This window comes from Haliaeetus albicilla, chromosome 2 (genome assembly GCF_947461875.1).
Source record: "Haliaeetus albicilla chromosome 2, bHalAlb1.1, whole genome shotgun sequence".
In the NCBI taxonomy this organism is placed as follows: domain Eukaryota; kingdom Metazoa; phylum Chordata; class Aves; order Accipitriformes; family Accipitridae; genus Haliaeetus; species Haliaeetus albicilla.
Window position 1 is genome coordinate 77,775,903 of NC_091484.1, and position 22,451 is coordinate 77,798,353.

Here is a 22,451-nt window from a genome sequence, read left to right on the forward strand (position 1 = left end):
TTAGCGCCAGGCATCCAGGCGTTCACCGTTTCGGTCCGTCAGACACAGCGGCAGCCGCTAAAAGCAGGTCACCCGATATAAGGTGGGTTATTTAGGACTTCCCTCTCTGTTACCACCAGGGAAGGGGGGACGCAAGTGATCTAAACGACTTTTTGTTTTTCCATTTTCCAAGCGACGCCGTACGGCTGAAGCATCGTCCCTTCCCGGGTACCACTCACCTCTCCAGGAGGGATGCTCGAAGGCTGGGCTCGGGGCTGGTAGCCGCGCAGCTCTCGGGGTGTTGACAGGAGGGCTGAGCAGGCAGTGGCTGGGCATTTCCACCTGGTGACGTCCCACGCAGGTCCCACGCGGTGGCCGGAGACCACCGGACTGAGGCCAACACCGTGTCTCGACCTCTGGGTTTTGTCGCTCCGCAGCGTGGGTCCCCTTGCGCTTTCCTGCCGTCATTTCTGCCATCTAGAGGGGATGTTTCCCCATTGCAAATGCGTCCCTCAAAACATAACAAAACCCCACGATTCAGGAAATAAAAAAAAAAAATCACAGTCCATCACTCGCCACCAAAAGAAGAACCTGGCCGCAGCGATTCGCGCTCTAGGGGTGGGGAGAGCTGGAGGCTGTGAAGTAGGTACACCCCCAGAAAATTTTGGGGGAGCATTTTCCTGGTGCTTTAAACCAAAGCGAGAACGTCGCAACATGAAACTCATGACAACAGAAGGGATTTCAGAGTCTCATCTAGGAAAAATATATTTAAAACAGCTCAAGAGAGGTAAATCAAAATAATCATCAAATCATCCTCCCGAATGCAACTGAAGCATTAAATTGATGGCCCAAGGTCTGGTTCTGCTTGCTGCTATCCATAACGACAGGGAGGATGGAGCTCAGTAATTTAGGAGGTAACCTGGACCAAGAGGTACTGGAAGTGTGCTGGAGCAGAGCAGCTGGGTAAACTGTAGAGACTGGATACAAAGAGGATGAAACCCAAGAGAGCTGAGTGTAAGGTACAACCACGCCCTCGTAAGACGTGGTTTTGGTGAGAAAATATCACAGCCAGGCCTTGCATGGTCCAGCCATTCATGGTCTGCATGACACTAGCTTGATCTGGGTTTGGTTTTGGGGGAAGATGGCTGGAAGCCACAACCTGTGGGATGGCAGCTCTGCCGGACTCACCATTTCTTGAGGATCAAACGCAAACCACCTGCGTCCTCCAGGACAACAGGCTTTGGGATGAGTGACCCTACCAGCACCTGTGCCGCACAACTGTTTGCAGCAACCATTCCTTCCCTGCAGCCCAAAACCAGGTTAACCACCTGGAGGTACCAGACGCAACTTTGCTCATCTCTCTCCCACGCTTAAACCTCTGGTGAAGGCTGGGGTGCTTTAAGTGTAAGGGGCTCAGTGAGGAACCAACCCCTCCAAGGAGGCTCAGGATACGACCTGCTGGAAGGACCACAGGGCTCAGAAGTTACACGAAAGTATCAAGATTAAGACTGTAGAAAGCTGGGGAAGAGGAGTACAAAGCATCCTCCCAGCCCGTCCAGCAAAGCTCTCCACATCTCAAGCCAGAGACCAGTACGAGGGACAGTGGCTAGATCAAACGAATCCCTCCTAGGAAAAGGGATTTATTGCTGCCCTCAAGCATGTCAACCAAAAAGGCTGCACAGCTTAGGAGGAAATCTTTTTTCCCTCGACTTTTAGGTCTCAAAGCCTCTAAAAATTTACCTGCACCTAAACTCAAGCGGAACAAGTACAGGTGAATTACAAGATTGCTGCCGACATGGCAGAGTAGAAGCTCACAGTACTTTTCCCGCAGAAAAAAGGCAGCGGATAGATCATATCCTGCAACCATTCCCTTCTCCTCTCAGCTTATTAAACAAACCCATCTGTTCACAAAGACTGTGGTTAGAGCAGCCGAGCCGTGCTGATGTGCTGCTCTGCCACAGCGACACAATACAACACCGCAGAGTCTGAGGGTGGCAGGCACAGATGATCAGAAATGCCTGGAGGAGCTGCAGCCAGACCTGCAAAACAAAGCAGGAACCAGAGGGAGCGAGAGGATGCCAACACTTGTGACATCAGGTGCCAGTAAAGATGGGCGCCCCTCCGTCCGCAGGTGGAAACGGGGGTCACATCAATCTAAGTAGCTCCCCTTTTATCGAGTGGCATTAGCTGGCATAACATGTACCTCCACAAATATCGCAGTGGGATCCTAAGCCACATGTCAGGGCTGCAGCTGCCCAGACAGCTCCTCTACAGCCTCGCAGAGCAGCTCTGCCCTTCGGCAGTGGATGCTGTGCAATCGCTTCCAAAGCATCCGCCTGAGGTACAAACCTGGGAGAGCACACGCCGAGCGTGGGGTGAACAGAAACACAAGTGTGACTGGGTTTTGTTTTCTTTCCTTTTAATAGAAACATCCTAGAGTAACTTGGGAGGAGGATCAGCCTAAAGGGAATGTCTCTCGGAATAAAATGGCATGATGTGCTTCAGGAATGATGTGCAAAGTTAAAACGTCCAAGCAGGCTCAGCTCAGGACTTCCTGGATTCTTGGGTCTTCTTGATTTCCTGCAAGGAGATCAGGAAAACAACTTGAGCATCTCCCCGTCTTTGGGAACAACTCATAGTTTCACAGTTCTGGAGACCACGAGCAATCATCTCAGACCAGCTCCGCAGCGTCACAGGACCAAGCCCAGAGTTTACATGCATGAGCCTTTAGGGACAAGGCAAGGTTTGACTCAGAGGCTCTTCAAAAATAGCACACCCCTTCCATACTGTCCAGGGATGTATGTTTATTTTGCCCTTAACCCAGTATCACGCTGGATCCATTTCCCACTTTTAGGCCACTGATCCATCATCACTCGTACGCAATCTGTGCTCAACTACGTCACTCAGCAGCTCAAACCAGATCAAGCGTGGGCATGAGGTCACATTTCTGTGGCTGCCTGTAGACAGACCCTCACCTGCTCAGCCTAGAGTTCATGCCTGCCCGGGGAGTGAGGCAGAAAAGCCCCAAATAACTCACCTCCAGGAGTAGCTCCTTCAATTCGGAATAGGCTTTTTCTAAATCATCATTAATAATGACCAAGTCGAACAGGCCAGGCTCTTTACCTGGGGAAGGAGACGAGGACAGAGGAGTTAGAGGAGAATGTGTTTCTTCTCTGTGTCATCTCTTGTGCGTGACCAAAGTTCCTGTGGCATTTTAATATTATTATTTCAGCCACTGCTAATGCGCGTCTCTGCCAACTGCCCACAAGGAACTGCAGTGGGAAACGATGCAGTACGCTGCTTATATTAAACTCAGCTCCTGTCCAAGCCCTGCCAGCACGCCTTGGAGAACACAGGTCAGATGTTCACGCAAAAAACAGCTCTAAATCACCAACGCATCCCCTCTCCCTATGCACCACCTGAAGGCCTCTGGACTTACTAAGTTCCAAATCTACACGAGCTGCAGTCAAACGCTTCAGTAAACTTTCTTCTGTCTCAGTCTTTCGGTCACGTAGTCTTTTTTCCTAAACCCAATGACAAACTTATTAGAGAAACACGTGTTCCAAATGCTGCTTGCAGAAACCACCCCCCATCCCACAAACCAGTGCTGTCTGCCATTTATTACTGCTGGCGACCACAGGCATGTGAGGTAACACTCTGCAAAGGGTGAGTGGCCTCACAGCCCAGAGCAAAGCAGTGGCCAAGCTGAGTTTGAGCTCAAGATCTCCCACCCAGAGCTCAGCTTCCCAGTCTCCTCCCCCGCACCCTGTATTTTTCTTTTTTGCAGGTACCGCTGGGAGATGAAATCTCTCTGCTGGGCTCTGGCATGTGGTGCTGTTGGCTCCCTCCTCCACAAACTCAATGAGAAACAGAGACTGCCTGATCTACTGAGAGCAAGAGGGGAGAGCCAGGAGTCGTGGCCTTCACTGCCATGTACTCCTTGCATGGCTTCAGCAAGCCACACATGCATGTCCACATCTCTCTCTGAACCATGAGAGTGATTTCACTTCTGCGAGAAGCACACTGCAACCATTATTACACAGGGCTCCATAAGACCAGAGGAGTGTAGGATTTCTGGTGCTGCAGAGAACCAGCCTCCCTCGGTTTAACTTTAATTGCCAGGGGCAAGTCTCAGGACAAAAATCTCCTTCTCTCCCCAGTGTTAGGCACAACTAATGCATTTAAAGGCTGGCCACGCTGCAATGGAGTCTATAACCCAATGCAGGCAAACATGCCAAGGTGTGGGAACTGTACAGGAGGGACTCAAAAACACAGCACAGGAAGATTTATCCCTGGGAGCCAGAGGCTGGGGAGTTGGACTGGGCAGAGGTAACAGCGTGCTCAGAAATGTCCTCCTCATCTATTCTACAGCCCTTAAAAACATACGGGTGAATCAATGAGGGGGGAACCCCCATCGCTTCAGAACAAGACGCTGATTACTCTAACTGCCTAACGGCAAAGGAAGGCGGTCGCTCACCAAGATGTCTATGGACGGAGGCTGCACGGAGATGTAGATGGGGTTCAGGTCTGTCCTCTTGATGTTCTTCACGCCCTGGATGTCGATGTCAAGGACACAGATCTGGTTCTGGGCCTGAACAGCCTGCACTGCACCTTTACTGGGGACAGAGCAAAGAGGGGTCAGAGCGTCCAGCCATAGCAGTGGGCGCTCGGTGCGTTCCCCTCCAGCAGCAAGTCTTCACCTCACAGGGCTCCCCTGTGCCTGAATTGTGGCAGGAGAGAAGAGAGAGCCTGCTCTGCTCTTGCTAAACAGTTTCTCTTTCCCCAAGTGTCCTCTGCATCCCTGGGTTGGAGCAGGGACCTGCTGTGTCCTGCTAGAGAGGCTGGCAAAACCATGATGGAAGGTGTGGAAATGGATAATGTGCGACTATCCCATGAGCAGTGTGGCTTGGGTACAGTCTGCCTTCGACAAACACCAAAGAGCAAAAACACTGAGAACTTTCTTTCTCCACAGACCTACTGATTTCTGTACCCATGAGCTCTCTTGAAGGATGCTTGACGGAGATGGATGCTCCTGCCTGGGTCGCAAGATGCCCAGTTAAGAAAATATTTTAAGTGGCCGTTCTCATAGGTCATTAAAAGCAGTACCTCTTCCCCAACACAGGGGAACTGCCTCGAGCTTGTTTCTGAACACCCACAATCCTCCCTTGAAAAGCAGCAACACCAACCCTCTCCTGGTGCAGTGGAGGTACCTGGACTAGTTACTGGGTAGCAGCCCTCGTGGGAGGCTTTTCAGTTGGTATCTGCACAGTGCTGGGCACAGGTTCTCCTTCAAGCCAGGGCTCCGTGGCACGATGGACAGTGGGGAGAGAATCCCTGCCAGGAGCTCAGAGGTGGCACTGCAGGTTTTGAGAGAGTGAAGTCGGGAGATCATGCAGTGGCAGATGAGATTAAGAACAGATCTTAAGGTGGCTGGTGACTTTCCTCCTGACCTGGGGAGGTCACAAATCCCAACAGGAAGAAGAAAGCTGAAGCAAAACTGTGAGACCAGCACTGTGCCCTATACAAATACAGAGGTTTGCTGCCTTGTCTGAGTGGGCAGCAGCAAGAGCCCAGATAGGTGCACCATCCACAGCAAATCCACAAAAACTCCCCAAAATGGCCTGGTTTGCCTTGTGAAAGCCACAGGCTTCATCTGATATCACCAGGTATCAACTAATTCCCGCTACAACTGATCTACAAAGAGCCAGCAGCTCTCAGAGCCCCAGGAAAGAGACCCCATGCCTGCACTCTGACTTCAGCCTCTAATTTAAGGCGACTTCAAGAAATTCTGGTTTCTGTGGGTGGGACTCAGTGCTATCCCACAGACAGGGCCCTTTCAGGGCTCTTAAATTAAGCAATTAATTTTTAGTTATTCATTATTATTAGCTGATGAGAGTTAGGGAACAGAAAGGCTTGGCAAAAACTTCAACCGTTCTGATAAGCATGAGGGACTCTCTCCATTTATCACACATCTGATTAGAAACAATCTTAGGCACTTGTAAACATAGGCTTGGAGAGTTTCTGCATTTGTTTTGTTTGCAAACTGGTCTTTATTGCTTTGGGTTTGGGTTAATTTCATCCTCCCCCCCTGCATGGCCACCACCACAGGCAGAGCCCAGGCAGCATGAATATGCAGAGGGGACCAAAGATGAAAGTAAGGGCCAGGGAGAACAGCACCTCAGAAACAAACCCCGGCACGTCATTTAATTTGGTTAAAGTATCAAACTCCTGCCAATTTCAAGGAAATTGGCTGAGGAGAGATGTCTTCTCAGCACCCACCCTGAGGAAAAGGCAGCAAAATTAACTCCACCTATGTATCAGGCATCAGAGAGCAGCCGTCTCCTCCACGCTGCGGCCTGCTGGATTAAGCAGGACACACGTGAAGGAAGGAAGCCTGTCCTACACAGGATGAAGCCAGGGATTAAGGAGCCTGAATTCAGTTTCTCCTTGGTGCTGGGTATTTGGAGGATGAGCGGTCAGGTTTTGCTTCTCTTGCCAAACCAGCGACACTGCAAGTATCAAGGCCAGGGCAGGGGACTGTGCTCCTCCATCAGCCTCAGAGGCAGCATGGCCAGACCCCTGCGAGGCTGTCCTTAGCTGTGGTGACAGCAGTGATGCCTATGCCTGTTACATTAAAACAGCTACATTACCGAAATGCATAATTGTCCTCAGAAGGAAACTTTGCCATCTCCAAAAAAATCCTCAAAAAAGCACATTTGGCTCTTTAAGAAATGTAAGTCTTCCTAAAAAGTGTTTCAGGCAAATTTCTTTAATGCAACTAATTAAATATCTCAAAAAACATTTAACTTTCCTCCTTAGCAGGTCCTTTACTGTAGCGTCACAATTTTCTCACAATAATTATATAAGATAACTGACTTCTAATTAACATTGCAGCTTAACGTTTTATTGATCATCAGCTCCAACGCCGAGGGCAACGCTATTTTAAAATCCACCTAACTCTTGAACCCCAGTCAAGGGTGCCACGCAATTTATCTATTCATAAGCAGCCACTTTACCAAAGCAGCACACAAATTTTTTTTCACAACAGCCAATACAGATATCATCGCTTCTGCTCCTGAATTCATCATATTCAGACCATTAGGTAATGCAGGGATAATGAGAGTAAGTCTCCATTCTGCCCACTACTTTCTGCAAGCACTTGGAAAATATTAAGGAGCATAAATAGTCTGTGAAAATCACCCCCGTGCAAGAAAAGCGTTAAGCATATGAACCATTTCAGCAGCCCTCAAATACTGGAGGCTATAGAGAATCTCGTAATGTAATAACTATTTAATTATGATGAGCTAGCTCTCTGCAAGAGTTAGTTTTGCCATCTTAATAAAGCTGACAAGGACCCTGCTATGAAAATTAAAGGCTTTGCTTATGGCAAAAATCTGCGAGTTTGGGAGAAAACAGTGTCGCTAAGTTAAAATATTCTTTTCCTTCACCATCATCTCAGCTCCGGCACCACCTGGGTTCAGTGGCAACAGCATCTGAACTGCATACCTCGTCCCGTACATATTTCCGGAGAACTCTGCGTGCTCAATGAATTCACCAGCATCAATTTCTTTCTGCATTTCCTCTCTGGTCACAAAGTGGTAATCTGGATAGGGAAAACAGGAAAAACAGACAGAAATTAACAGCGTTGAAGGTAAATTCATGGTCAAAATGACACCCATAGGTGCTTAGGGGAGAAGCAACTTAAAACCTGCTTTGGACAACGTTGGCAGACTGCAGATATCGACTTCCTAATTACTGCATACAGCATCCCCTCTCCACATCAGTTGTCCAGACACCTGCTCAGAATGTTCTGGAGCTTTCCGTGTGGCCAGAAATGCTGCTGTACCCCCTTTTTCATACCCTTTCTGGTGCAGTGGCAACCACCTCCCCCTCCCCACAGGCATGGAACACATTACAGCAGGACTGTCAAGGCCCTTAATTTGAAAGCACTGATGATTATAGACTAGAATGAGACGAGAGAGAGGGAGATAAAAGGGAACATCAAAATCAAACTAACTAAAAAGGAATGTTTCTCTATCTTTTGTTAAAATCCCTCCCCTTCACTTCAGAGTGAAAACTGCCATCGGAAATTAAGAACAAACGTTGTATGATTCTTTCTGAAATATGCAAACAAACCAGAAAACAGAAAAGCAGCTGGCCAACTGGACACAAGCTAATAATACAGATAAAGACATCTCATTAAGCAGTTGCATTTTCCAAAGCAGTGTGCATTTGAGGTATCTCACCAGAGCTACCTGGCACTTCAGAAAATCAAGCCACTCCATGCCCAAGTATGGACCAGGGCACTTAAACTGAGAGCCCTGCTTTGAAAACCTCAGCCAGCAAGTCACAGAGACAGTGTCTAGAAAAGAAAACTGGCAGCACATGCTCTGCCTCTGTTAACATTTCACCGCTTAATTAAATTTTGGTTTTGTTCTGCCAAGTCCATCCCTCTTCGTTATCTTCTCTCCAACGCATGGCACATGCTGCTGAACAGTGGTAAACAGCTACAGTCTTATTGCCACGGAGCTAAAGAACAAAAGTGCGTGTATGTATACAGAATTATACACACATATACATACACACTCTCAAATATATAATTAGTGAATACCTGCCTAAGGAAATGCACCCTATAAACACAAAAGTAGGACTAACTTATCTGCTAGTGGAGATTCATGCAAGCACTTCACATAAAAACTTAAAATTTTTCAGAGGAATTATTTGCCGAGTCTGATGAGACAGGCTCAACTGCAACACACTCACCTTTGCCATTTACTTCTCCGGGTCTTGGCTGCCTTGTGGTATCTGTAAGCAAAAAAAAGCCTTGTAAATTTTGTAGATCACTCAAGGAAGTAATAGTATCAAAGAAATAAAAGCACACACGCAGCAGATTAACCCAATCATGTAGTAAGCTGATTCTCTATTTAAAATGATCAAAGCTTCTGCAATCAGCTAGTGTAACGCACAACGACATGCTGGATTGGCCTTTAATCAAAGAATCCTAGATAATCTGAAAACAATCAATTAAAATTGTTAGGGGCTGAGCAGTCAGTGTGGGACTTATCAGGCTGGGCTTAGTTTTCAGCTCTGCTACAGCCTTCCTGTGTAATCCTAGACACATTATTTAGACTTGTGCCTCAGTTCAGGGCAATTAGCGGTGCCCTACTTTGCAGAGCTATCTTCATTTTAAAAGACCATGCAGCACCTACATAGGTGCTTAAAATAGCCAGATTTAATGAATAAGGGCAAACTCCTGCATGAGGTAGGTGAATAAATCGGACAGCCTTTGAACCCTGTTGGAAGTCGTTCAAACCAAAAAGGAGCTGACGGTCATCATGGAGGGCAGCACCAATTATTTTATTTAGGACCAGCAGGAGTTAACCTAATGCAATAAGGCTCTGATCACCTGTAAGTTTTTATAAAGCACCAGTTGCCTAAGTGGCCTATGGAGATTTAGGAAAAAAATATCTACCGGTAAAGAGGCAACCTTGGGGAAAACAGTAAGCTTTAGTTTGGACTGAGATGAGAGATTCAGTTGAATCAAGAGCATAGGATGAAACGCACAAAAGGAAAGATAATTTTAAGTTTTTTTCATCTCTAGTAACATTAAATTTTTAAACATCCAGTATTTGCCCTTTCATGGCAGAACACGTCCAGATCTCACAGACCTCAAAGCAAGGATTTCACTTGCAGTATCCAAAGCGTTAGGACAGTAAAAAACATTTTGGTAACGCACTTAAAAACACTTTGCAGGACTCCAGGGAAAATAAGGCGAATGAGGTGTGGACGCAGCCCAGACTCTGAGGGTAACCTTTAAGGTGTCACCCATGAAAAAGGAAACAAAATTAGTGTTGCAACAGGCACACTGCTTGAAGAAAATTCCCTGCACTTACTCTGTTGTGGACGCAGGAGGACTTCAGCACTGCCTGCAGCGTGCAGGCAGGTGCAAGTGGATCGAGCTGGCCGGCCAGGGGTTATTTTCACATTACAGGGAACCATCCCAGGTAGAAAAAAAAAACAGGACCCTTGGCCAGGACTTAGTGACCGACGTAGAAGAAGTCAACAAACCACCAGAGCAACAGCTGGAGGAAGAACGTACGCAGGTGATGGGGCAAAGTGTTTCACTGACTGACCCAGTAATGAGATGGGCTTCACGAAACTCTTTAATTTTAAATCTGAGACCCTGGTGTGCAGCCCCTGGACTGTTAAAATCCCCATCAGCTCCCGCAGGTGGGTGGAAAGAATTAGCTTTTGAAACAGAGGCCTGTGGGGGATTTTGTTACTTTCAGAGTCAAGAAGCACTCAGAAAAATCTCATCACCTCTCTGAGCTGTGTTTAGAGGTGTGGGGAGTCACCAGACCTGGAAAGGGTGCTATTCCAGACAAATCTTAGACTTGCCACCCAATATCAGTAGTAAAAGGCATCCTGACTTATTTAAACATACCAAAGAGCCCACAGACAAAGACACAGGCAAGCCATGGAAGCCCATTATTTGATGCTTGAATACAGCTACAGAGGCAGGTTCTGGGCTAGCGGCCCTGAACTCCTCCACTGCCTTTCCCCAGAGACACAGGGATACTCACGGGAGACACTGAAGCCAAAGATGTTCTCGTAATCTTTAAGCAATTTCTTTAATAAAGTGCTCTTCCCTGCACCCGATGGGCCACTCAGAACCACTGGTCTCGGTCCCTGCATGGCTAGAGACAGAAAAATAAGTGTCCGGTTAGAAACACCCATGAAAAAACACAGCTGTGGATTCCCAGGGGTGCTCAGCCCCACAAAATAGCGTCTATCCTTTACCCTCAGATACAAGTTTCTGCAAGCAAATCTGAAACGATGAAAAATCACAAGCCTAGAGCTGACAGAAAGTAACTGGGAGTGCAGGAAATACCAGGGAAATGCAAACAACTATTAAATTAGCAAATTGGCAGCAAATGGTGGGAGCCACCACCTCTGTACCACTGCAAAAGATCTGAGCTGGGAGCCCTGAGGAGTCGGATATCGTTTTTTGGGAAGCAGAGAGCGGAAGCCACCAGCAACGCAGCAGGACAGCTTCACCTCGCTTTGCTGCTGGCCCCAATTCTTACCTGGGGAACAAATACCTCAGACAAATAAAGGACATGTATCACTGCAGCATGAATGCTCGTTCTCAAGGGACTGAGGTTAAACGTATAGGACATCGCCCAAAGGAGGAGGAAACTGGGCTCCAGCTGCCGCTAAACTTGGATAATTCAAGCCAGCTCCGTCCTAGCTCTGTTCTCTGTCACCAGGTTTGGTCCCTCTGGGACCCAAATGCTAGGGAAGACTTTCTCCAACAGGAGAAAAATGCTGTCTGTGCCTGGTGGCACCTGGAAACATCACAGGACATCCACACACACTGGGCAATGCCAGCTTAATACTTGTCCTTACTGATGAAAGTTATAGTCACAGCCACTTCCCTCTCATGGGGAGGGGCCACAAGGAGGGTTTGCAGGAGATGCTGGCAAGAAAATAGGACAGAAATCAGCCAGCGTTACACACGTGCAGCTCTGAGCGAGGGATGGGATGCCCATGAGATCGCCACACCTCTTATGTTGCCCCTTTACATCCTAACAAGTACAAACTACGAGCCTGTGACAGACAGTTAAATGTTTCCTATCAGTCCTGGGATAAATATCCACACGCAAAGCCTTTACCATAAGCAGACAATGTACTGAAGCCCAGACCCAGAAGCCCATTGCATCCTCCACTACTAAACCCCAAAGCCTTGCAATACCAGTCTGAACATGGGTGTGATCTGGAACACAAACATGCTTTGGGGTTTATTTCCATATTTCCTGGAGCACTAACCCCAGCTCAAGGCGTTTTGTGGCAAGAGAGAAGGGTTTGGTTCCTGGTACAGGTGAAAAAAAGCAGCCTGGGGCCACACAGTCCTTTCTGCAGTTGTTTCTTCAGCCAGGAAGAAAAAACTGGGTGTTTTCATGTGCCTGCGTCTCTGGGGAGGAAGAAAGGTTAATTACCAACATGTGAATAAAGAAGAAAATCCTGTGCAACAGTGCAGGGAGTACCGCTGGGGACCCTCATCCATCAACAGCAGTTCAGCAGCTTCTAAAACAGAGGTGATGACGAGAGCAGAACAAATCAAACAAGCCTATTTTTCCTATTTAAAACCAATTACTTTCTGCAAGCAGTAAAGCCCCTGGAAATGCATTTTTTTTTTAACCTCATCAGCTGGGCGTGACCTCAGTCAGGAGCAATCAGCCGACAGACAGTATAATGCCTTTCCATTTTAAATTAAATCATAGCAATGTCACCCTGACCTTACAAATCACTTTTTAAACAGCCTTAAGCCAAATGCCATCTCTTACAAAATCAGCCGCAGATTGTGCGGCAGGCTAATCTAGCAGGGTTGCCTCCCTGACCCTGGCCTGCGTGAGCTGGATACCTCCTTATCCCTAAATCCCTCCTGCACAGCTCTGCGATCACGCAGACATCTACCAGGCAGCACTCCAGCTAGCAAATTATAGTTTTCCCTCCGTTCCCCAAGGATGCTTTGTACTTGTCTGACTAGAGTTTATCTAAGCGTGTATGTAAGGACGGGGCGTTAATACACAAAGTCTAAGTAGATGCCAGCAGCAGCTAACGTGGGTGTAAGAACACCCACGTTCAATCACCATCTAAAAGGAAACTATATTTTTTTTTTTTTTGCTGTTGGCGTCCTCCAGGTGCCACAGCCCCAGAGGCCCACCAGATCAGACATTCTCCGGGGATCTCAGAGGACGGGTCCCATCACACGTGCATGGAAACATTGCTGGATTAGGCTCCATCATCCAAAAAACACAACTAGGCTGCACAAGCTCTAGGAAGCCCTTCTAGGGACCTGTCCTGTCTTTCCCTTAGCCCTCGAGATTTGATAATTTCCAAATGTCACAGGTTTTGCCTAAATGTTCAATACCAAAAGAGGAAAGCACACCCTCCTATACCTCCTCACCAGTGAAATGCTATTCAGTGCTTGCAGCACGGAAGCCTCCGAGTTGCTTGCTGAGTTGTCTCAAGCATCTCTCCCTCTCTTCTGCCCCTGCCAGTTCCTCTCGCCCCCATAAATAAAACAGGTGAGCCCTGACCATTGCTTGCAAAACACTCCAGAAGAGAAAGAGGAGCTACACAAAGTTCATCCAGCACACTTCACAACATGCCTGCTCCTGAACGATGCTCCTTCATCACACGCCAGCTTCCTCAGCCACCGCCGAAAGCCCCTGCAAGTGACATTCAGATGCCAGCACAGATTCAGTCCAGGCGTTTCACAGCTTTTCCTCTGCCGTGATCTGGCTGTGCCAACAAGAACTGCTCTGGATGCACAAGTCCCAGCCCCAGCCTGCAGAGCCCAGCCAGGAGGCTCACATCCCAGCTAGAGGGAGAAGAGCCTTCCTCTCTCCCTCTGCAAAATTTTATCTGCCCTTTAGCAGGCACTGGTAGGAAAAGGGGAATCTAAAGCTGCCTAAATAATTTACAAACATTTCATTCAACCCCAGACAAACTGGGAAGCGGTAAGAAGAATGGGCAGAGCACTGGCTAGCAGCAGGCTCCAACGCATCCTTACCTTTTGCTTTTACTCCCTTTCAGCCAAGGTATAAAGTCCAGCTCCTTGCAGCGGCAACAGGCTCACAATACGAGTGAGCCGGCAGAAAGCTGGGCTATTTGTGAGCTGCCTAAAGCCTTAATTACCGAGCTGCAATTTTAAGATGGCCAATGAAAACTGCTTGCTGGTCTTTAATCTCCTCTTGTGGTTTCTCCTCTGCTCTCTGCTCTCTTGGCTAGTAAAGCTGCAGTCAACCACCACTAATGGGCTGACAGGTGCCAGCACGTGCCGGCCTGGCGTTTCGGCAAACAGCAGAACCATCCCCGTCCCTACACCTAACCTCACAGATCACACATCCCCCGCAGTCACCAACGCAAACGCACACAGGGAAGAGCTGCTATTTGTGGGTCAGAGGGAGGTTTGGTACCTCCGGGGTGAGACCACCGGCTCATTCGGGTTGGAGAGGGCCTTAGGAGATCTCCAGCCCACCCTCCTTCTCAAACGTAGCACGTCTTTAGCTGGTGATCAAGCAGTGGTGCCCACAGACACCAAGATCAGATAGGCTCTTAGATAGCACCGATGCACATCGGGCAAAAAAAAACAGGCCATAAAGCTGCTACGCTCACATTACACACCCAACAGTTGCGTGGTTGAGGCAACTCTTTTAGAAAATCACTCAGTCTTGGATTTAGCCAGGATTTCACCTTCCGCAGACAATGCTCCTCTTCTGAAGTCTGCATGGCTGTTGCCTCCAGCCGCTGCTTCGCCTCAGGTCAACAATTAGGCTACTTATCCACCATGAAGGCAACTGAGAAACTCCTTCTCCTGCCCACGCAGATCCGAACCCAGGCCTCCAAACTGCACGTCCCAGCACCTCCATGGTGGGACCCTACAGGGTCTGCGCTGCCCTGGTGCTGGTGGTGCTTTTCTGCCCAAAAGAGCACTGGTGGGGCATCAGGGGAAGATGGAGATGCTCTCCTTTACCTTATTCCCTTTCTTCCCCCAAATACTCAGAACTAAAGTGAGAAAAGACACACGGGTTGCGATCACAGGTCTCACTTCTTTGAGAAACGGGCTAAAAATAAACCAAGAGACTTGGAGGTGCTTACTCGTGCCTCCCTCCAAATGTATCCCTTCTCTTTTGCTGGAGATCTGCAGAGGAAAACAAGACGTAATTTAAAGGGGATAAAAAAAAAAGCCATTTCCACTGCCAGATGAAGGGGCTAGGCCCTCGTGGGCGGCAGACAGCAAACACCCAGCTGGCAAACTGGGAATCCGTGCCAGCGCAGAGCAAAACCAGCTCCCACGGAGCACTTTCAGAAGGCGCTCACCACCCAGCACAGTGCGGAATTTTGGGGGCAGCTGCTCGGGGCCGGAGAGGTAAAGGACGAAGATATGCTGGGAGGGTGAATGGAGGAGATGATCTCTGCCTTGAGACGTGAGCAGCGCAGATGTGGGAGAGGATGCGCTCACCTCCACCATCAGATTTGGTTAAACACACGCCCTGACCCCAAAAAATCACTTGTAACGACGCTTCTCCGCTCCCCCAGCCCCGTCAAACACAGTTCCTCTCCCTCTGGCAACCTGAAGCCCTCAAAAACCATAAGTAAAACACCAAAAAAGCCTGAAAAACCCGATCTGGTGGATATAGGGCTTTTTAAATCTCATTTCATTCCCAGCCCAGTAAGGCATCTGCCTGTCACATTTTCAAGCTGTTTGCAGCAATAACATTACAGGTACATATTTATTTTGAGCAGAAGTTCAATTTTTTTCCCCCTTTGCTCAGATTTTGGCATTTTCAGAGCAGCCAATCTGCAAATATCTAGCACAGAGGGTCTCTCGCCTCCAACGGGTTACTCTTAAAACAGTTCTGGATCCGGCCTAACCACCACGTATCACCAAAACCACAGCGGGCTGGAGTCAACCAGCAACAGAGCAGCACAGCTATTTAATAAAGATCCTCACGTTTGGGGAGGTGCCACACCTGAGACTGAGGACAAACGGCCACGTAGACCCCTCTGGGCTGCAAAAAGACAAGGTGGTCCCCGAAGGAGGACGCAAGAATTTGTCACTAGGGCGAGGAACGTTTCAGTCTGCTCCTGCCTGCTAAACTCACCCTGGATTTTAACTGGGAGGCAGCAGCACGACCAGTAAAGCAAAGGACAGACATCACAAGAGTTAAACAAAATTAATGCTGATTAGCAGAGAGGCTTTAAAGAGAAGGTAGAGCCCCCTTACAAAGTAGAAAAGAAGATTAAAGGACAGTTTCCCTGGAGCCCCAGGAAAGGTCTCCTGGATTAGGATTATAATCCCATTCTCTATTTTTAGCAGGTTCGTTATAAAGCTGCAACTCCCACCTTTCTAAGTTTTGGGATGTTTTCTGAAAACCCCAGCCAGCCACAGTAACACAACAAAGTTTAACATCATCTCAGAGCAGGCAGACACTCGGCATCTCGATGTGTGCGAGGAGCCCTAAGGACAGGACATCCCCTCGGCTGCTCCAACGGCCACAGCCCTAGACCCACGCTTGTTCAGTCGGGGAACGGGAGGGCGAAAGCTCCGGGGCTTCACGTGCAGTTTCTCAGCATGCAGAGACCGTGCAGGACAGCCGGGCTCAGAGGTTCTGCCCCAAGAACCAGCGGGTTGCTTAAATAAAAATAATTACTTGCAGTACTGAAACAGGAGCAGAACATCCCCACTGCCGTACCCAGAGCTGGTGGGAACCCTCTGCCGCCTTTTTCCTGGAAACAATTATCTAAAAAGCACTAATTAGCCCCTCCACCGGCTGCACTGATTCGCACTCCTCGCGTTGCAGGGCGCAATGGTGCAGCAGGAGGAACAAGAACCACTGTCTCAAGATTACTGTGGAAACCGGCTAGGTCCAGGCCACAGACGAGGCCAGGACTCACTCCAACACCGCGTCCTGCTGCAAAACCAGACCAGTTTAACCAACCAACTGGTTCGGGCCAGTTTACCCGGCTGGGTAAATGCCAGCAGAGGCGAAGCTCAGCCAGGTGCGGTTTTGCCATCCGCTTCCCCTCACGAACGTTGCGTTTCACCACACAGCTCCCGCCCTCAGGCCGGTACCTCACAGCCCCGGGGGCCGGTTGGGCCCCCTCAGCCGAGGAACCTTGTGAGGAGGATGGACAGCCCGGAGGACGCCGCCAGGGCCCGGGATGGACCTCAAAACCTCCCGTTCTGTCCCGTTCCGTCCCGCTCACCCGCCGCCCGGGCGATGGCACCGCGCAGCCGCCGCCAGCTCATGGCGGGAGGGGAGAAGCGGGGAGGGAGGAGAACGACGGGAAATGGCGGATCGCTCCCAGCAGCCCCCGCGCCGCCGCCGCCCCCACGTGACCGACGTCAGGAGGGGCGGGGTTTGGGGGTGGGGGAAGAGGAGCGCTGCGCGCCGGAGGGAGCGGTCACGTGAGCGGTAGGGCGGTGGGGCAGACCACCGGTGCGGAGGTGGGGGGGGGAGGATATGGACCGAACTACACCGCGGTAGGGGGAGTTGCCCTGGGCTGAAGTATTGGGGGGGGGTGTTCTGGGTCGAACCACATTGGGGGCTGGGGAGCCCTCATGGGGCTTGAACCGTCGTTGGGGTGGGAGGGAGCCATCGTGGGACTGAACCATGGCGGGGCGCGGGGGGGGGCATGGTGGGGCCGAACCATGGCGGGTGCCGGGGGGAGCCACGGTGGGGCTGAACCATGGCGGGTGCCGGGGGGAGCCACGGTGGGGCTGAACCATGGCGGGTGCCGGGGGGAGCCACGGTGGGGCTGAACCATGGCGGGTGCCGGGGGGAGCCACGGTGGGGCTGAACCATGGCGGGTGCCGGGGGGAGCCACGGTGGGGCTGAACCATGGCGGGTGCCGGGGGGAGCCACGGCGGGGCTGAACCATGACAGCAACAGGGGGGAGTCATCGTAGGGCTGAACCATGGTGGGTGACGGGGGGAGCCATGGTGGGTCTGATAAATGACAGAGAGGGGGCCTGTGGGGGGGCCACACCGTGATGGCGACGGGGACTGTCACCCCCCAGCCACCCCAGGGAAAGCTCCTTGTCCCCAGGAGGCTGCCTCAGCTCCCGCTCCCTTTGCTGGGCACCTGTGCGGAGGATCCGGCCTCCCTCGCCAGGACTAAGATGGCGGCCACGAGCCGGGCACTGAGGTGAGCAGGCTGGCCCTTCAGCAGGAGCCTCAGCGGGGCTGGGTTCCACGAGGCGACGGAGGAGGCTGGTGTTCTCCGCCATTTAACCCACCGCGGCGGCGATGTCTCCCGCTCTCACCCCTGACCGACCGCGTTCTCCCTCCGTTTTGCCTTCCCGCCAGCGCCCTGCGCCTCGACGCCTTCCCCAGCCTGCTGCCAGCCTTCACCACCTCCGTCCGCCTCAACTCCAACCGCGCCGCCGTCTCCCACCTCCGCAGGCAGCTCTACGGCCGGCTCTACCCCATCCTCCTGGTCAAAACCGACGGCTCCACCGTCCGCCTCCGCTACAAAGAGCCGAAGAGGATCCTCATGGTAAGGGAGGGGGTAGGCTGAAGGGGAAGGTGAAGCCCTCCCCTGCCCCAGGCAGGGGGGTTTTCACGCCGTGCCCCCCTCAGCTGCCCCTGGACAGCAACACGCTGCCCGAAGCGGAGCGCAAGGCCCGGCTGCGGAGGCAGTTCCCCAGCAGGCCGAAGGCCGTGCCGGAGGAGACCTTCGAGGGCATCGACTTGACCACCTACAAGCGGTTCTGGAAGAAATGACGCCCTGAAATTAAAAAAAAATATATATTTTTCTTTAAATAAATAAGCGAAGCCGGGAAACGAGTCGTCGCGGTGCGGTTTTGTGAGGGGGGACTGAGGCGGCACGGCCGGTTGAACCACGGCCCCCCCCCCCCCCCCCCGGCCTTACGCGGTGGTATCGCCCGCAAGCGAGCGCACCCCCGCCGCTGAGACAGAGGTGGTAGCGGCCGGGGCGGGGCGGGAGAGCGCGCGGGGCCCGGAGCGGCGCGCGAGGTGCGTGCTGGGGGGGGGGGGGGGGGGGGGGCGGGGAGGGGAAGGGGGGGGCGTGTGTAACCCCCGCCATTTTCAGCCATTCCCCCCCCCCCAAAAAAAAAAAAAAACAAAACGGGTGTACGGCCCCTGGGCTGGTAGTGACCCCCCCCCGGGCCGTATAACCCCCCCAGGCCGTGCAACACCCCCTCCGGGTCGTAAAATCTCCCCCCCCCCCAGGCCGTGCAACACCCCCCCCAAAAACCGTGCAACCCCCCCTAAGCCGTGCACGACCCCCCCCCCCCCACTCGTGTCTGGCTTGTGCACCCCCCCCTTTTCCATTCCAGCACCCCCAGGGCTTTGGTTATCCCAGTGAGTCCCGGGGGGGCATATTTTCTCCCCCCCCCCCTCCAGGAGACCCCCCCCGGGGTTGCACGGAGGAGCCTGGGGGGGGACGGACACACAGGACACACAAACCCGGGGCTGATCCCCCCCACCCCCCATTTTGCAGGTCATCACCCCCCCCCAGGCCCCCCTGTACCGTGGGGTCGGGCACCATGTTCGGTTCATCCCGAGGGGGGGTCCGGGGGGGCCAGGACCAGTTCAGCTGGGAGGACGTCAAGACGGACAAACAGCGTGAAAACTACCTGGGTAAGGGCTGACCTTGGCCAATCCCCCCCCATCCCCATCCTCCCTATGCCCCCGTTTTGGGGCACGGATGGAGGATTTTGGATGCGAGGACGTTGAGGGGGGGTGGGTTTTTTGTGTGTGTGTCCCCCCCCAACAGGGAATTCCCTGATGGCTCCGGTGGGCCGGTGGCAGAAGGGGAAGGATCTGACCTGGTACGCCAAGGGCAAGAAGGAGACGGCCCCCCCGCTGTCCCGGGAGGAAGAGTTGGCCGCTGTCCGCTTGGCCGAGCAGGAGGCCATGATGGCAGCCCTGTGAGTATACACCCCCCCCCCCAAAAAAAAAGGGGGTGCAAGTCATCCCCCCCCCCCATGACCTGCTTTTGCTTTTATAGGGGCTACAAGAACGTGAAGAGGCAGCCCACCGGCCTCAGCAAGGAGGTAAGGGGGGGGCACCACGTGTGGTGGTGTGTCCCCCCCAGCTCTATTTTTTTTTTTGGGATGCTTTTCCCAAAAAAAGCGCTTTCCCCGCCCCCTCCGCAGGACCTGGCCGAGGTGTGCAAGCGGGACGGCACCGAGCGGGACGAGAAGGACGTGGACCGGGTGGTGGGCTTGGGGAGCTCCAGGTATGGGGAAGGGGGGGGCAAGTCCTGCACCAAAATGCCCCGTTTCAGCGCAATTAGATTATTTTTTTAATTTATTTTGCCTTTTTTTTTTTTTTTTTTTTTTTTTTTTCTGACTCGCTGCGGCGACATCTCTCCCCAGCGGCAGCGCCGGCCGGGTGATGCTCTCCAAGGAGGACAAGGAAGCAGCCAAGATGGGGCTCTCCGTCTTCACGGTACGGTCACATCTTCTTCGTGAGGCTTAAAAAAAGATGGGAAAAAGGCAAAAAAAAAGCCCTGCGCTGTGCTCAGGATATTTTCTTTAAAAGCAAAGCTGGCGGTTGTAGCACAGAGACCTGCAAGAGTACCCCGAGTCCTGTTTGCGCAGAGTTAATTTGTGGGATTTTAATTTGGAAGCGGTTCTTGAGGGTATTTTTTTTTTTCCAAATTTAATTTAATTTTTATTCTATATTAAATTTAATTTTTAAAGGGAGAAGGTCCCTTTTTCTTGTAATTCAAAGCTACGGCCTCACAGACGCGCTCTGTGTTTTTCCCCCTTTTCCAACCCTAGCACCAGAAAGTCTCCAGCAGCCCCGAGACGTCTGGCTCCAAGAAGAAGGAGGAGAAGGTGGAGGAGAAACGGTGAGGATGGGGACCACCGCTTCGGTGGGAAAACACCAGAAATGGCCGTTTTTGGGGAGGGGGGAATGTTTTGCAAAACGCTTCTATGGCTCCGTTTGGCACCGAGCTTGTTCTGCATCTGCCTCGATCACCCCCAAAACCTCTGCTTTGCCCCCAAAACCTCTTTTTTTCTGGGGGCTTCTCCTTGGCCAAGGAGGGGCGTGGTGGGAATTGCCTGGAGGGAGGGATGGGGATGAGTTTTTGGAGGAGCTGGAGGGATGCACAGGGCAGGGATCCTCACTGCTTGATCTCTTCCCCGCAGACCAGAGGGTGGCAAGAAATCCAAAAAGGAGAAAAAGAAGAAGAAAAAGAAGAAACATAAGAAAGAGAAGAAGAAGGATAAACATCACAAGAGGGATGCTGTCCCGTCGTCCTCCGATTCTTCTCCGGACCGGGATGAGAGGTAGCTGGGTTGGGATGGGGGCTGAGCTTTGGTAGCAGGGAGGGGGACCGGGACCGGGAGGGAGCAAGGCTCACAGGGCATCATCACTGGAAAACGGGATGAAAGATTTAGGAGAGCCATGTGGTCACGGCTGGCATCGCGATGCCCCGTCGGCATCTCCTGCCTTTCCAAAAATCCCTTTTTCATCCCCAGAATCGGCTCATCGCGTGTCCCCAACGTCCCTGCTGTCACTTACCCCTCCATCCCCGTAGGCACCACCGAAGGAAAACCCACCAGCGTCCCGAGACGGCACGGCACGGCAGCCGGCGTCGGCACGACATGGATTCCTCTGCCAGCAGCTGGGATTCGGGCAGGAGCCCTTCGCACCGTCCTGCCCGTCGGCGGAGCCGGAGCAGGGATGGCCGCGGTCGGCACCCGTCCCCACGGCGCAAGGCGAGGAAGAGGAGCAGGAGCAGGTCCCCTCCGTCCCGTGGGGTCAGGCAACGCCACGACACCGATTTGGAGGACTGAGAGGGAGCCTGGGTTTTTTTCCAGGGAGATATCACAGAGGCTTATATATTTTTTAAGGTTATTAAATGAAAAAAACCACAGCTCTGCTGTTGCCGGGGCCGAGTCTGGCAAAAAGGGCATTATGTTTTGTGATGCCAGCTGCCCCTTCCCTGCCCGCAGCTCTTGCCTTTAACCGGGGGGCAGCTCCCCCCGGCTGTGGTGGGGGGCAGCAGGTGCCCGGGCACCTTTCTCCTCAATCCCTGGATCCATCCATCCAAGGAATGATTTAGCTCAGAGGATGCTGCGGGGCAGGTGCTGGCGCGGGGAGGCTTCAGGCTGTGATGCTGGAAATGCTCCAGATGCCTCATGTTTATGTAAAGAGACTTTGGATGGAGTTGTTATTATTATTATTATTATTATTATTATTATGTTTTTTAGTATCTTCTTTCAATGCCCTAGAGTAACTGCCAGCAAAGCTGCTGAAGGAGAGTTTCTTTCCTTAAACTCTCCCTTAAATTAAATAATACCCGGGGCTTACGCACTGCCAGGAGGGTTTTGCATCTTGGACGTGATGGCTGTGGGGCTCTCCACGGGGCCACCTCTGTTCTCCATGGGGTGACATGTGCTCTCCATGGGGTGTCACATACTCTCCATAGAGCAGAGATACACATGTGAGGAGGGGAGCACTCGGGACGTCCCCCCCGGGACCCCCAGGAGAGGACAGAGCCCTAGCTGGGCTGCCCCAAGGTGACATGCACGCTTCCCCCTGTCCCCAAAAAGCTTTTAATTCGGGCAGACCCAAGCAGGAGCCGGCTGTCTCACAGGGACATGAAGCAGAGATGGTTCCATCACCCCCAAACTCCTGTGGGGTGGCATAAATCCACCCCAGGGTCCGCAGGGACATCCACCCCTGTGTCCATGTCCCCTGGGGACAAGTGCTTTCCCGGCCCAAGTTTGGGGAAAATCAGGGGCTTTGTGACTCAAGCTCCTGGGGGCAAGGGTGATGGATGTTCCTTTGGGTTGAAAAACAGCATTTTTAGATTTAAAAAAAAAAAAAAGGAAACTGCCTGAATCAGGGGTTGCAAGTAGAACCTCCAAAATAAGTCCTTGGCTGATGGGGAGAAGATGGATGGGGCTGGGGCATC

The 22,451-nt window shown here is 51.8% G+C and overlaps 4 protein-coding genes across 12 annotated transcripts in view; 2 read left to right on the forward strand and 2 right to left on the reverse strand.

Annotated features, from left to right (window-relative positions):
- GJC2 (gap junction protein gamma 2) overlaps positions 1–2,254 on the reverse strand; it is a 42,016-nt gene extending 39,762 nt beyond the window's left edge. The window contains exon 1 of the mRNA XM_069778360.1: positions 219–2,254. The gene's annotated coding sequence lies outside the window, so the exon portion shown is untranslated. The remainder of the gene's footprint in view (positions 1–218) is intronic.
- Positions 2,255–2,381: 127 nt separating this feature from the next.
- On the reverse strand, positions 2,382–16,882 carry GUK1 (guanylate kinase 1). Of its 6 annotated transcripts, none has more exons than XM_069778366.1 (9): positions 16,759–16,882; positions 11,809–11,953; positions 10,563–10,676; positions 8,743–8,784; positions 7,486–7,582; positions 4,457–4,595; positions 3,419–3,503; positions 3,017–3,102; positions 2,382–2,559 (listed from the first exon to the last, which is right to left on the reverse strand). In XM_069778366.1, the coding sequence occupies exons 2-9, from the start codon at positions 11,939–11,941 to the stop codon at positions 2,524–2,526; spliced, it is 732 nt and encodes a 243-aa protein (XP_069634467.1). In that variant the 5' UTR covers positions 11,942–11,953; positions 16,759–16,882; the 3' UTR covers positions 2,382–2,523. The 6 variants fall into 6 exon arrangements, 5 of the variants coding, with proteins under 5 accessions (XP_069634467.1, XP_069634468.1, XP_069634469.1 ...); XM_069778367.1 differs by having other exon boundaries at positions 16,625–16,761; XR_011323778.1 differs by lacking the exon at positions 16,759–16,882 and having other exon boundaries at positions 4,419–4,595.
- MRPL55 (mitochondrial ribosomal protein L55) lies at positions 16,765–18,337 on the forward strand. 4 transcript variants are annotated; one of them, XM_069778371.1, is made up of 4 exons: positions 16,765–16,960; positions 17,601–17,699; positions 17,861–18,050; positions 18,134–18,337. In XM_069778371.1, exons 1-4 carry the CDS (start codon positions 16,773–16,775, stop codon positions 18,275–18,277), a joined length of 621 nt encoding a protein of 206 aa, XP_069634472.1. In that variant the 5' UTR covers positions 16,765–16,772; the 3' UTR covers positions 18,278–18,337. The 4 variants fall into 4 exon arrangements, with proteins under 4 accessions (XP_069634472.1, XP_069634473.1, XP_069634474.1 ...); XM_069778372.1 differs by having other exon boundaries at positions 16,828–16,967; XM_069778373.1 differs by having other exon boundaries at positions 16,911–16,991.
- A 119-nt stretch (positions 18,338–18,456) lies between these two features.
- C2H1orf35 (chromosome 2 C1orf35 homolog) lies at positions 18,457–21,853 on the forward strand. The gene is made up of 9 exons (XM_069778365.1): positions 18,457–18,529; positions 19,017–19,156; positions 19,293–19,446; positions 19,527–19,572; positions 19,675–19,757; positions 19,897–19,969; positions 20,305–20,375; positions 20,677–20,817; positions 21,069–21,853. Exons 2-9 carry the CDS (start codon positions 19,063–19,065, stop codon positions 21,325–21,327), a joined length of 921 nt encoding a protein of 306 aa, XP_069634466.1. The 5' UTR covers positions 18,457–18,529; positions 19,017–19,062; the 3' UTR covers positions 21,328–21,853.
- The last annotated feature ends 598 nt before the right edge of the window (positions 21,854–22,451 follow it).